The sequence below is a fragment of the Sapajus apella genome, unplaced genomic scaffold, assembly GCF_009761245.1.
Source record: "Sapajus apella isolate SASKATOON/1434 unplaced genomic scaffold, GSC_monkey_1.0 scaffold201, whole genome shotgun sequence".
NCBI lineage: Eukaryota > Metazoa > Chordata > Mammalia > Primates > Cebidae > Sapajus > Sapajus apella.
Window position 1 is genome coordinate 66,505 of NW_022437141.1, and position 13,890 is coordinate 80,394.

General features: G+C 55.2%; 1 protein-coding gene across 5 annotated transcripts in view; it reads left to right on the top strand.

Moving 5' to 3' along the window:
* Window positions 1-10,749, top strand: part of ARHGAP27 (Rho GTPase activating protein 27) — a 34,887-nt gene extending 24,138 nt beyond the window's left edge. For 2 of the 5 annotated variants that reach the window (XM_032270020.1, XM_032270025.1), the window contains 15 exons: window positions 21-203; window positions 492-572; window positions 645-728; window positions 838-903; window positions 1,065-1,132; window positions 1,452-1,542; window positions 2,339-2,443; window positions 6,763-6,861; window positions 7,651-7,777; window positions 7,903-8,025; window positions 8,105-8,203; window positions 8,385-8,462; window positions 8,552-8,686; window positions 8,820-8,925; window positions 9,039-10,749. In XM_032270020.1, the coding sequence (XP_032125911.1) occupies window positions 21-203; window positions 492-572; window positions 645-728; window positions 838-903; window positions 1,065-1,132; window positions 1,452-1,542; window positions 2,339-2,443; window positions 6,763-6,861; window positions 7,651-7,777; window positions 7,903-8,025; window positions 8,105-8,203; window positions 8,385-8,462; window positions 8,552-8,686; window positions 8,820-8,925; window positions 9,039-9,216 (1,623 nt within the window). In that variant the 3' untranslated portion in view covers window positions 9,217-10,749. The remainder of the gene's footprint in view (window positions 1-20; window positions 204-491; window positions 573-644; window positions 729-837; window positions 904-1,064; window positions 1,133-1,451; window positions 1,543-2,338; window positions 2,444-6,762; window positions 6,862-7,650; window positions 7,778-7,902; window positions 8,026-8,104; window positions 8,204-8,384; window positions 8,463-8,551; window positions 8,687-8,819; window positions 8,926-9,038) is intronic. The other 3 variants (XM_032270022.1, XM_032270023.1, XM_032270024.1) reach the window with 3 other exon arrangements.
* Window positions 10,750-13,890: the final 3,141 nt, after the last annotated feature.

Consider the following 13,890-nt stretch of genomic DNA (forward strand, 5'->3'; position numbering starts at 1 on the left):
CCATCTTCTGCTCCCCGCAGCCCCCCACCCCCGAGACTGACTACCCCGAGTCGCTGACCAGTTACCCTGAGGAGGACTATTCTCCCGTGGGCTCCTTCAGTGAGCCCGGCCCCACTTCTCCCTTGTCCACACCCCCCGGCTGGTCATGTCACGTCAGCCAGGACAAGCAGACGGTCTACACCAACCACTTCACCCAGGAGCAGGTAGGAGTCCTCACTAGTAGCTCGCCTTAGTGCTCTAAACTGCTCTAAACTCGGAGTCCTTCCTCACTAATAGCTCGCCTTAGTGCTCTAAACTGCTCTAAACTCGGAGTCCTTCCTCACTAATAGCTCGCCTTAGTGCTCTAAACTGCAGCGCAAACCAGCCAAATGCAGTCGCCTGCACTTCCGCCTCCAGATTCCCTGGTGCTGTCTTGGAACCTGGTTAGAGGGAACCTTTTCCTTCCCTCTCATGAGCCAGGCTGGGAGCCCTGATAGTTCCTCTCCCCACAGTGGGTGAGGCTGGAGGACCCCCATGGGAAGCCATACTTCTACAACCCAGAGGACTCCTCCGTTCGATGGGAGCTGCCCCAGGTAACAACCTGGGGAAAGGCGGGTGCTGGGGAGAGAGGAAGGGATCACATATGATTGTGTCTTTCTCCCCAGGTCCCTGTCCCTGCCCCTCGAAGCATCCATAAATCTAACCAGGACAGTGATACCCCAGCCCAGGCCAGCCCTCCAGAGGAGAAGGTAGGGGAGGAGGCATTCAGGTCCTGGCAGGACCACCTCAGAATCAGTTGGGGGCTTCTGGAGGTCCTGGGAGGAGGAACTGGGTGGAATATATCTGTCTCCCTCATAGGTCCCAGCAGAGTTGGATGAGGTTGGGAACTGGGAGGAAATCTCTCCTGCCACAGCTGCTGTGAGGGTAGGCATCACCGCCCCCACCCCCCACCCCCAGCCAGGTGGTGGGGCTGACGAGGAGAGTTCAGTGGAGACAGGCCCAGACCATAAAAAGTGACAGCTGAGCAGGACACCAGCGTCTGCTCCCCATAGCTCACTCCTTAATTAACCCCTTCTCTCTCTTAGACCAAGACCTTGGACAAGGCAGGGGTGCTCCATCGCACCAAGACGGCAGACAAAGGAAAGCGGCTCCGGTGAGAGCCTGTCTACACCCAGGCTGGGGCAGGGTGGGCCCTGGCGATGATGTTCACTGAGTACTTCCTGTATGCCAGGCTCTTATTAATCCTCACATCAACTTTGTGAGTGGTCCTCTGTGGACACTGAGGCACTGCAAGATAAAGCAACTTGTTCGAGGTCCCATGGCTGCTAGGTGTTAGAGTCAGGATTCCGGCCCTCATAGTGGGGTGCCCAGCCTGTGTTCCTAAGCTCTGGCTTGTTCCTGGGGTGGGAGGAGGCCCTCAGCCCAGGATCAAATCTAAGTCCTGCCACCCCCACTTCCCCACCCCCACCTAGGAAGAAGCACTGGAGTGCCTCCTGGACGGTGCTGGAGGGTGGCGTCCTGACATTCTTCAAGGACTCAAAGACCTCGGCTGCAGGCGGCCTGGTGAGGCCAGGTCCCCAGGGCAGGGACCATCCTGTTTTCTCTCTCTCTTTTTTTTTTTTTTTTTGTTGAGATGGAGTCTCACTCTGTCACCCAGGCTGGAATGCAGTGGTGTGATCTCAGCTCACTGCAACCTCTGCCTCCTGAGTTCTCCTTCCTTAGCTTCTCGAGTAGCTGGGACTACAGGGATGTGCCACCATGCCTGGCTAGTATTTGTATTTTTAGTGGAGACAAGATTTCACTATGTTGGCCAGGCTGGTCCTGGACTCCTGACCTCAGGTGATCCACCCACCTTGGCCTCCCAAAGGGCTGGGATTACAGGCATAAACCACTGTGCCCAGCCCCTATCTGCTCTATTTAATCTGGCTAGGAGATGACCAGGTCTGAGAGAGTGGTCCATGAGTTAGAGGAGCTGGGCCTTGGCAGAGAAGGGGTGATGCTGGCAGATTCACTCCAAGACAAGCAGATTCAGCCCCTGGGAGATGGGGAACAGTCTTGAGGGTGGCCAGCTCCAGCCTGGAGGGCAGAGAGGCTGGGGGCGGATGCACCTGCTTGTGGGGATGCAGGCTGTGCTCTTTTCCTGTCCTCCCTGGGAGGGCGAGCAGCAGTGGACATGCCAGCCAGCAGGCTCTGTGGTTAAGAAGCATCAGGGTCTCTGGGCCCAGGAACCCTTGGGGCTCTTTCCCCCAGAGTTGTTTCCTGGCCATGCCAGTGACCCTATCCTATTCCTAGAGCCAGAGTGCCACAGCAGACACATCTGAGCTAAGGGCTGCCTGTGACCTTCCTTCTCCTCCCACAGAGGCAGCCTTCCAAGTTTTCCACCCCTGAGTACACAGTGGAGCTGAGGGGGGCCTCTCTCTCCTGGGCCCCCAAAGACAAATCCAGTAAGAAGAATGTGCTCGAGGTGAGTGGTGGTGGTGGGGAGAAGGAGGGAAGGGGCTTAGTGATGCCTGCCAGCCCTCTGATAACCATCTGGAAATGACCTGGAGCTTTTTGACCCTTAATTCCCTGTGATCCAACACTGAGTGCAGCTTTTGGCTGTATTAATAGAGGTAGGACTCCAGAGCTAGAGAGGTGACATTGGTGCAGCTGTGGGCAGTGCTCTGGGACCCTTACTATAGGCAAGCCCCAAGAAGGAGGACCTGGGAAAAATTGGGGCTACCATTCTCGGGGCTCAAGACCAATACTGTCCCCCTCCCCCAGGGGACCTGTCCTGTGTTTCTAGCATCACAGATTCTGCAGTTCCCTCTCCAGGAGCTGAGTTAATAATAATCCTTGTCCTGGAGGGTGGTGAGGAGTAAGGCCTCTGGGAGAGGAAATTCTCATGTCTGGAATGGCAGCCCTCAACCCCGCCTGAGAAAGACAGGAGGCTCCCTGTCCCTGGCTGCTTACTGTGACAGGTCTGGTTGGGAAACCTCTTTCTCCCTAGGTCCCCTTCCCTGCCCCTGAGCCAGAGCCCCATTTCCAACTGGACTGCATCCCCAGTGAATAAACTGGGGCAGTGGGCAAGACTACCAGGCTACCACCACCGGAAGGAAGAGAAGACCCAGAAGGGTCCTCCCAGGGCCACAGCCTTCACCATCCATGTGTTGTCTGGTTTTTAAACTACTTTTACCCTGACCTCAGTCCCTAGAAGGTTTGAGGCAGATCACAACAGAAACACATGTGGTGAGCTGGCAAATTCACTGAAAAGCCAGGACCATGAAAAACAAGTTAGAGATGGGGCTCAAGATGGAGAGGAATGGGGGGGCAGACGACGTACGGGTGCTAAAGTGGTTGCGAAAGAAAACTCAGCTCCGACTTTCCTGCTGGGTAAGGTGAAAAGAGAAGGCCTATCAGGTGCATGTCTCTTTGTCGTTGAAAAGCTAATAAAACATAGCCAGATGTTGAGGGAATCAAAGCTTTTTCCTAACCCTTCACTCTTAAATTTATTGTGTGTAGCTCCTTGAACATGGATCTAGAAGGACGAGGCAGTTACTCTGCAAAACAGCTCCAGGGAGGCTTAATTCAGGATCTAGGCTGCTTCAGGCAGCTTTATTATGATGAAGGCCAACAGCATGACCTCGTGTCTGAGCCCAGAAAACGCAGTTCTGCACGGAACCTGAGTGTGTAGTTTCCTAATTATTCACCAAGCTCCATTCAGTTCTAGAACCAGGATCTCTACAAAGCAAAGTTGGAAAACTGGTTTCATCTCATGAGCTATTCTGATGAGTAGGTCTGGAGTCTTCTGAGGTTTTGTTTTTTGTTTTTGTTTTTAGAGACAGGGTCTTGCTCTGTCACCCAGGCTGAAGTGCAGCGGTGCGGTCATAGCTCACTGAAGCCACAAGTCTCGGTGCTCAACTGATCCTCCCACCTAAGGCTTCCTTCCGAGAAGCTAGGACTATAGGCGTGTTCCATCATAGCTGGCTAATTTTAGTTTTTATGGAGATGGGGTCTGACTGTGTTGCCTGGGCTGGTCTCAAACTGATGGCCTTAAGTGATCCTCCAGTCTCAGCCTCCCAAAGTGTTGGGATTACAGGCATGAGCCACTGTGCCCAGCCTGGAGCCTCCTTGAGAAGAATTCTGAAGCCTTCTCTGGGCTCGACAAGGTAGAGTTCTGTGATCAACTAACAATATCTGCCATGGTGTTCAATTGAGAAAAGACACCACTTTTATTATTATTAATTATTTGAGATGGAGTCTTGCTCTGTCACCCAGGCTGGAGTGCAGTGGTGCAATCTCAGCTTACGGCAACTCCGCCTCCTGGGTTCAAGCTATTCTCCTGCCTCAGTCTCCCGAGTGGCTGGGACTACATGTGCCTGCCAGCATGCCTGGCTAATTTCTTTGTATTTAGTAAAGATGGGGTTTCACCATGTTGGCCAGCCTGGTCTCAAACTCCTGGCCTCAGATGATCTACCCACCTTGGCCTCCCAAAGTGCTGAGATTACGGTGTGAGCCACCATGCCCAGCCTGAGACATCACCTTTGCTAGGCATGTTTCTCCCCTGACTTTGAGGGGTAGGGATATCCTTGAAACAGTTCTCGATGAAGGTCACCTCTGACAGGCTTTTGATGAAAGTTTCAGAATAGGACTTTCTGGGTTGTCTTTGCTGACGAGGACTAGAAGGCAGGTGCTGTTCAGGCCAGTGGGAAGGTGGGCAAGCCTTAGTGGAAATCACCAGCCCCTGTCTCCTGGTTGGCTGCTGGCCATCCTCCCTCTGTGCAGGGCAGCCTGTAGGCAGCTCCAGGGTTTTCCTCAAGAGATAGCCCCAAATTTTATATCATTGAGGATGGATGGCTTTGTTGGGTCCAGGAAATTTTCACAGCAGGTCTTCCTAGTCACCCCAAAGTCACAGAAAACTTCAGCAACAGTACCCCAAGAGTTGCTAGCATTTGCCTGTGCATTCAACAGGATAAATGTTTTGTTTATTCTTACAGATAGGGTCTGACTGTGTTGCCCAGGCTGGAGTGCAGTGGCTTAATTGTAGCTCATTGCAGCTTCCAATTCCTGGGCTCAAGTGATGCTCCTGCTTCAGCCTCCTGAGTAGCTGGAACTACAGGTGCACACCAGCATGCCTGGCTAATTTTTAAAACTTTTTTTTAGAGATAGGTCTCACTCTATTGCCCAGGCTTGAATTCCTGGTCTCAGGGACTCCTCCCACCTTACCCTCCCAAAGCACTAGGATTACAGGGATGAGCTGTCACACCTGGCTGGGGGTGAATATTTTGTGAAATACATTGCTGTGTAATGATACACTTTGCCTTCTACATGAAACTTGCAAATATGAACTGATTATGTTTTGAGAGAGCTGCCAACAATCATGGCTGTTGTTTTAGAAGTGCTGTCAAGCCATCCTCTGGGATAATCTTGAGCAGGGCTCTCGTCTGCTTTGATTAGAGTGAGGCTGTGTTACCTGCGTCTTGAAGGTTCTCTAGCCTTTGCAGGGGAAGGCTAGGGGGTGGGATATGCCACTTTTCTTTCTTTCGTTCTTTCTTTTTTAAGAAGTTTAAATAGTCTTCAAGTATAAGTTTAAAAGGACAGCCAAAGACACTCCACGCTAATTCTAGAAGTTGTTCCCTGGGGTCTGAGACAGTTTCTGCTGCCTCTGATTCTCGCTGAACCGAAAGGGCAGGGTTGGTGTGAGCTGCAGCAACCAAACATTCACATTCACCTGGAACACTGGGTCCTCAGAGCCAGAGGCGGGTGAGAGATCCATCTACGCTGTCATCCAACTCAGAAAGGACTCTGAGCGTCAGTCCTGCAGTGGCAAGTTTCCCTCTGGCATTTTGTTTAATTTATGCTTCGTGATGAAGTGGGCTATCAGATGTGTTGCCCAGGCTAGAGTGTGGGAGGTGGTAGTTACTCCTGGCTGCAGAAGGTGGGACAATGCTCCTGGGTCCTCAGTGTGTATATGGGGAGGGACAAGGGGAAACCTTGCTTTCTCTGGAATCAGCCATGATCTGCTTTCAAATCCCCTCTCCCTATATTCACTGTTGTGTCTAGTAGACAGGGGTCTCACATAGGAAGTTTCTTTTTTTTTTCTTTTTTTTGAGATGGAGCCTTGCTCTCTTGCCCAGGCTGAAGTGCAATGGTGCAGTGGCATGATCTCAGCTCACTGCAATCTCCGCTCCTGGGTTCAAGCAATTCTCCTGTCTTAGCCTCCCAAGTAGCTGGGATTACAGGTGCCCACCTCCAAGCCCAGCTAATTTTTGTATTTTTAGTAGAGACAGGGTTTCACCATGTTGGCCAGGCTGGTTTCAAACTCCTGACCTCAAGTGATCCACCTGCCTCAGCCTCCCAAAGTGCTGGGATTCCAGGCGTGAGCCACTGCACCCGGCCTCACCTAGGAAGTTTCTTTCACCTAGTTTGCAGGCCAGTGCTCTGCATGAGGCCTGCCATGTTCTGTGGCTTGGAGGGAGGCAGGCTGGGGGAGGGAAAGTATACCAGACAATTGAGCCCCGCAGCTCTGCACTCATCACTCACTAGCTGTGTGCCCATGAGGAAGCAGCTAAAACTTGCTGAGCCTGTTTGCTCATCTGTAATACAGAGATGCAGTCACCCACTGCTTTAAGTGACGCAGAAAACCCAAAACTTGGCCTGGGATGAGGCCCTTGCCCCGTTAAGCTCTGAGTGCCTGGGGGCAAAAACAGGTCACCTCTATCTCTGTACCTACCCCCAACTGGGGCTAACCTCCAGGGCAGACCCAGGGTACCAGAGATGACCCAGTGACATGTGTCCCTCCAGCTGCGGAGCCGAGATGGCTCAGAGTACCTGATCCAGCATGACTCGGAGGCCATCATCAGCACCTGGCACAAGGCCATTGCCCAGGGCATCCAGGAGCTGGTAAGCAGAGCCTGGGGCTGCTAGGGGCGATGGGGAGAGGGTGGCCACTGTGCAAATGCAGTCCCCCACTTAGGCTGGGATGGCAGGGTAGGCCGCTGAGGAAACTGCCTTCCTAAGTCTGTGAATCCAGCCCTGGGGTTGGCCCTACAGGAAGACTCTCCAGGTGAGGGCAGGGGCACACTAGAGGAATTTCCCATTTCACAGGAGGCAGGAGGCCAAATATACACTCCGCAAGCCAACCGATGGCAGACTGAAGCTAACAGATAAAATTTTAAAGGATTGATTTCAATAGTCAACCATTTTTTTTAAGGTTCAAAATACCAATTGCATAAGTACAGGATAGGACAGGGCCCCTCTCACAACTATTGACCTGGAAATGACCTGGGGCTTTTTGACCCTTAATCCCCTATGAGCCAACACCGAGTGCAGTTTTGGCTGTATTAATAGAGGTAGGACTCCAGAGCCAGAGAGGTGACGTTGGTGCAGTTGTGGGCAGTGGTCCGGCCACAGCTGGAGGTACTGGGTCAGAACTGGGAGCCACATATTGAGGAATGCTGACCTAGTTAGAGGAGCTGAGGAAAATGAGGTCTCTGCACCTTAAGGGCTCCATGCAGCTAAAGGAAGTGAATGTTCTCAGGCTCACTGGTGGAGGTGAGGGGAGTTAACCGGGTTAGGGGGAGAGGACTCTTCGCTGAGGGTCTCCAGGCTACGCCTTTTGGGAGGGCATTTCTCGTCCCTTGCCCCATCCTGGAAGGACCCGCAGCTGGCTCAAGGCCCCGCCTCTCTGAGGCTGCGGAAATCCAGTCCGCAGAGCTGCCTCCTGAGGAGGAGAGCGAGAGCAGCAGCGTGGACTTCGGGTCGAGTGAGCGCCTGGGAAGCTGGCAGGAGAAAGAGGAAGACGCGCGGCCGAGTGCAGGTGTGCGCAAGGCGGGATGGGCTGGAGCCTCCCAGGAGGCCTCTCCCGGGGGTGACCACTGCTGGGACCTGCCCAGCCTACCCCGGCGCCGCCTCCTGACTCAGCCCTGTTCTCCTCCGCCGCAGCTGCGCCCGCCCTGGGCCCCGGGGTTCTGGAGAGCGACTTGAGCAAGGTCCGGCACAAGCTCCGCAAGTTCCTCCAGAGGCGGCCCACACTGCAGTCGCTGCGGGAGAAGGGCTACATCAAAGGTACCCGAGGCCTGCGGGGAACGGGGACTGGGGACGGGGTGGCGCAGGCCGGGCGGGCGCTGACGAGCCTCTGCCCTAGACCAGGTGTTCGGCTGCGCGCTGGCCGCGCTGTGTGAGCGTGAGAGGAGCCGAGTGCCGCGCTTCGTGCAGCAATGCATCCGCGCCGTCGAGGCCCGCGGTACGTGCGCTGCGGGGGTGAGGGAGGCAGGCATTGGGGGTGCCAGGACCGCAAGCTGGAGACCCCTGGATGGACACCGGGTCTGGGGAAAAGAACGGGAGCCCCGAGTGGGATTCATAGTAGTGGCCCGTATCCCCACCCTACCCCTCGAACCTGGGGTCAGTGCCTCCCTCTGCCCCAGGTCTGGACATCGACGGGCTGTACCGCATTAGTGGAAACCTGGCCACCATCCAGAAGCTGCGCTATAAAGTGGACCACGGTGAGGCCCGTCCCCATTCCCCTGCCCCAGTGCCTTAAGGCTCGAGGGGTACTGACTTCCTTCGGCCCCTTTCCCTTCCTCCGCCACAGATGAGCGCCTCGACTTGGACGATGGGCGCTGGGAGGACGTCCACGTTATCACCGGTGCCCTGAAGCTCTTCTTTCGGGAGCTGCCCGAGCCCCTCTTCCCCTTCTCGCACTTCCGCCAGTTCATTGCCGCCATCAGTGAGCACCTGGGGCAGGTGGGGCGGGTGGGGTAGGCGCGCGGCAGGCCACCCTTTTGGCAGGCTCCCCTTGCCTGGCCGACACCCCCTATCTCCCTGTCCGACTCCCTCCCTCCGACCCTTCGCTCAACCAGAGTTGCAGGACCAGGCCCAGCGCAGCCGCTGTGTACGCGACCTGGTGCGCTCGCTGCCCGCCCCCAACCACGACACATTGCGGCTTCTCTTCCAGCACCTCTGCCGGTGAGCCGGGCGGGCTGCGCGGGAAGGGGGAGGCAGGTCCAGGCTGGAGCACCCCCTCAACCCCTGCGTGTCCCAGCAGTTCCAAGCCCTGATCCCACCCACCCTCGCCGCAGGGTGATCGAGCACGGCGAGCAGAACCGCATGTCGGTTCAGAGCGTGGCCATTGTGTTCGGGCCCACGCTGCTGCGGCCCGAGGTGGAAGAGACCAGCATGCCCATGACCATGGTCTTCCAGAACCAGGTGGTGGAGCTCATCCTGCAGCAGTGCTCCGACATCTTCCCGCCGCACTGACGGCGGGCCTGGGACTGGGGCGGCGGCCGCAGTCCTGCCACACCAGCTGGGCGGCGGAGGCCGCGAGCCGGGCCTCCTTCTCTCTGGGACCCTCCCCCAGCGCACTGCCGCAGGCCGATGTGACTTCTGTACCCTCGATTCTGAGGGTACGGTGACCCCTAGTGGGCACTTCGCAAAATGTGATTTACACCCCACCCCCGACCCCGCTCCGCACGTCCTGTTTTGGGATTAATTAGGTTTTTTTTTCTGTGGCATCGCGCCTACTGTGCGTGTGCGATAGCGTGTGTGGGGGTGAGAGTTTGTTCTGGAATGGTGGGTGCTGGGAGGAGGAGCTTGGTGGGGGGCTTCCTGGCTGCTTCTGGTGGGCACCTCATGGAGGCCTTCGCAGAGACCCTGTGGGTCCTGGCCCTGTGCGGGCACTGTGCCAGTTATGGGGCAGCTGTGACCACTGCCCCACTGTAGAATCAGGACTGACCTAGCCTCCAGCGGGCGGCTGAACCTGCCCTTCTTAGGCCTCAGGGATGACCTCCTGCCTGGGCCTCTGGCAGGCTGGCTGTGGGCCAGTTTCATCTGCTTTCCTGTTGGGGGTCCTGGGCCTCTGCTGCCCCTGACCCACTGGAGTTCTGCACAAGGCTTCATCCTGTTCACCACATGCACACCTGGCGTCCTGCTCGACATGGCCAGTTCCACACACAATCCCGTTTTACAGACGGGGACACTGAGGCCTGGAGCGACACTGTGGCTTGCTCAAGGCCCAGTGAGTGATCTCACTCCCCAGAAAAGGCTCCTCCCACACCAGAGTGCAGCCTGGATAAGGGGAAATCAGTCCTTTCAGATACCACCCCTCTGACCTTTGGGCCTATGCCAGAACTAAACTGGGTGTGTTCCCTCTGGACCCGAGGAGGCCCCTGAAGGCAAAAAAGGAGCCTGCCACAGCTGTCTTGTCCTGGGGGAAGGGGACAGAGCCCCAGCAGGAGCTAGCCCCTCTTGGCACTCTGACAGTCAGGTATGCCCATGTGGGGCCCACTTTGCCATGAAGAGCTGGGCAGGCCTGCAGGGTGTGGGGAAGGTGGATACAACCTCAAAAAAGGAAGCGTGAACCCCAGGGGGCAGCAGCCCCCTCAGACACAAGCCACCTCCTCAGACACAAGCCACCTCAGCTTGCGGCTCTTGGCCCCCAGCCCCACCCACCCACCTGTTCATTTATGCAGCAGACAATGACAGCTGATATTTATTGGAATTTGCATCGTGCCAAGCATTTTGCCTGGATTATCCCATTTGTTTCTCACAGCCGGTATTTATTGTCTGCTCTTCTGTGCCAGGCACTGTGCTCTGGGCAGGGGCACGTCGAGGGCCGCCCGCCCTGGTGGAGCTTATGGTCTGATGGGTGAGGCTGACCCAAGCCCACCCCATTGCCAGCAGGGCCAGGGCAAGAGTACACACACGGAGGCCTCATACCATATGTCTAAATATTTAAAAGTTATCAATCAAGCTAACAACTGTTAAATAAAATATGTTCTATTCTCCTACTTTAACAAATGTGCTTTGATAATGACCTGGCAGGCCAGGTTCTAATTTAAACTTCTTTGATTTTTCCAAGTTCCATGCCCAAATGTGGAATGTGGTGGCACCGCAGAGCCCTCCTCCCCCAAGCAGAGGCTCTCAGGCACATACATGGACACTGTAGTCCATGTGTGCAAACTGCCCGTACCCCCTGCAGCCAGCTGCTGCTTGGCGACCCCACTGGTGATGTCGTCCACCCTTGAGGGAGTGTGCCTGGAGCTTTTTGGGCAAGGCATGCTGGGCCCCAAGTGTCAGAAGCATGGTCTAAAGGGAGGATCCAGGCTTCAAGAGAGCCCCCCAGATTCCTCCTCCTGTGAGGAGAGCCACAGACACAGGTCTGGACTGGAGCCTTCTCCAGCAGAGGACCCATGGCAGGGACCACTCTCATTTGAGTCCAAGGTGAAACTAGACAGACGGACACCAGCTAATTACTTGGTTACCACATTTGTACAAGAGCTGGAAGAAGCGTAGATGCTCAGACGGTGTGTCACGGGGTGTGAGTGTTGCCCAGGGATCCGAGACGCCTCGCAGAAGCCACATTTGAGAGAAGCAGTAAAGAATGAAGAGTAGTCGACCAGGCGAGGGGGTAAGGAAAGGGTGCTAGTTGGTGGCAGTGGCACGTGCCAAGGCTATGGGGCAGGAACGCTTGTGGGGAGAGCAAAATCTGAGAGAAGAGCATTGTGACCGTGGCCCAGAAAGCCAAGGGGTATGGGTGTGAGGTGAGGCTGGAGAGCTGTAAGGGACAGAGCCTGTGGGGCCTTAGGGATCACCTGAGTAGGGGGCCTGTGCCAAAGACATTGGGGCCCCAGGACAAGGAGCCGAAACTCAGGGAGCTCCCCACCTCCTTCACCACCCCAGGCTTCTGACCCTGCCAAGTCCTCAGAGGGCAAATAATATAGCAGTAGGCAGAGAGTTCCTAGAATTACCACATTTTTTCCTCAAGGAGGAGTGTCAGAAATTACCCACCACCAATGAGGAGACCTCTAGAGAGAACGTAAGTCACCTGCAGTCACATGGCTGGCTGGTGGCAGAGCCTGGCCTAGAGCTTCATTTGCACAGTCTGGGGACTTACCGTGTCCCCCACCAGAAGCCCAAGGCTCAGTCACGCAGCCCCAGCCCTGAGCACACGAATGGTAAGCACTGTGGGTGCACATCAAATAGGCTGGGAACGAATTGGATTGTGTTCAGAAATACAAGGATATGTAGAAATGTCTTCCCTCCTGAAGCTCCGTCTGGCCGGGGGAGAAAAATGAAAAGGAGAGACAGCAGCACAGCTGCCTCGGGGAAATCTCCCCAAGCCACCACCTCTCAGCAGACGCCCTTGAGTCCTCCTGCAGCCTACAGGTCTGCCCCTGACTACTCTCAGAAAGGCCATGGTGCCCACTTGGTTGCCCAATCCTGTGCGAATGAACGCGTGGACTGCCTGCCGTCCTCCTTGAGACGCACTGTTCCTTTGCCTGCAGCAACATGGGGTTTTCATTTTCTTTTTTTTGTTGTTTGGTTGGTTGGTTGGTTGGTTGGTTTTTTGGGGGTTTTGTTTGTTTTTGGTTCTTTTTTTGAGGCGGAGTTTTTCTCTTGTCGCCCAGGCTGGAGTGCAGTGGTGCAATATGGGCTCACTGCAACCTCCACCTCCTGGGTTCAAGCAATTCTCCTGCCTCAGCCTCTTGAGTAGCTGGGATTACAAGTGCCTGCCACCACATCCAGCTAATTTTTTGTATTTTTAGTAGAGACGGGGTTTCACCATGTTGGTCAGACAAGTGATCCACCCGCCTCGGCCTCCCAAAGTGCTGGGATTATAGGCGTGAGCCACCACGCCCCACCCTTTTCTTTTCTTTTTTTATTTTTTTGAGACAAGGTCTCACTCTGCTGCCCAGGCTGGAGTGCAGTGGTGCGATTATAGCTCACTGTGGCCTCGGCCTCCCAGGCTCAAGCCATCCTCTTGCCTCAGCCTCCCGAGCAGCTGGGACTGTCGGCACACACCACCATGCTGACTAATTTTTGACTTTGTAGAGATGAGATCTCACTATGTTACCCAGGCTGGTCTCAAACTCCTGGCCTCTAGTGATTCTCCTGCCTCAGCCTCCCAAAGCACTGGGATTACAGTATGAGCCACTGTGCCTGGCTTACGTGAGTCTCCACCACCCCACTCCTCCCTTCCTCAGCTCCCTGTGTGCTCTGCTTGCCCTGTAAATGGTGATGCCCTACCCCCAGATTGTGCTCTCCCCTTCCACCATCCCTCAACCATTCCACCCTGCAGACAGCTACCAAGCCTGCACCCGTGTCCCCCAAATCCCTGGCACCAGCGTGAAGTGCTCTCTCCCGAGTCCCACGTGCAAAATTTACCTGCTTAAGGCACACTTCCATGTGGATAACTGCCAGATACTGGACATGCAACCCATCTGCAACAAAGCTCAAAGCAGCCCTGCTCCCTGTCTCTGAGCATGGCACCTCCAGTCCCCAGAGTCCCAATCTTCTACTCCTAGATATGTCCCATCTCCCCTTGGTCTCCCTTATCTGGATGATCACAGTGGCCTCTGAATGGGCGTCTCCCCTCCCCATTCAGTCCTCCACCCAGCAGTCACCTCTCCCCCTTCTGTACACCAGCTGTGCCTGTGCCTGCTGCCCCGGTACACTCCAGGCTGCTGCTTGCTTTAATAGCTCTGGGCCAACAGTTCCCCTGCCTCCTTCCCTTTCCCCTGGCCAGTTCCTCCTCCTCCTCCAAGCCTCAGCTCACACCTGCCTCCCACACCCTCCTCAGTTCTCCCAGTGTATCTCTCTCATCACACTTAGCTCACTGGAAACACTTGTGCCTCCGTGGCCAGGTGTCCCCACTGGGCTGTGGGCTGGCACAAGTTCCCAAGTTTCATCCAGGGTGTAGCCTGCATCATTACTTTTTCTTATTATTTTATTTATTATTTATTATTTTATTTTATTTATTTTTGAGACAGAGTCTCACTCTGTCACCCAGGCTGGAGTGTAGTGGCGCAATCTCGGTTCACTGCAACCTCTACCTCCCCGGCTCAAGCAATCTTTCCATCTCAGCCTCCCAAGTGGCTGGGACTACAAGCGTGCACCACCACACCTGGCTAACTTTTGTACTGTTTGTAGAGA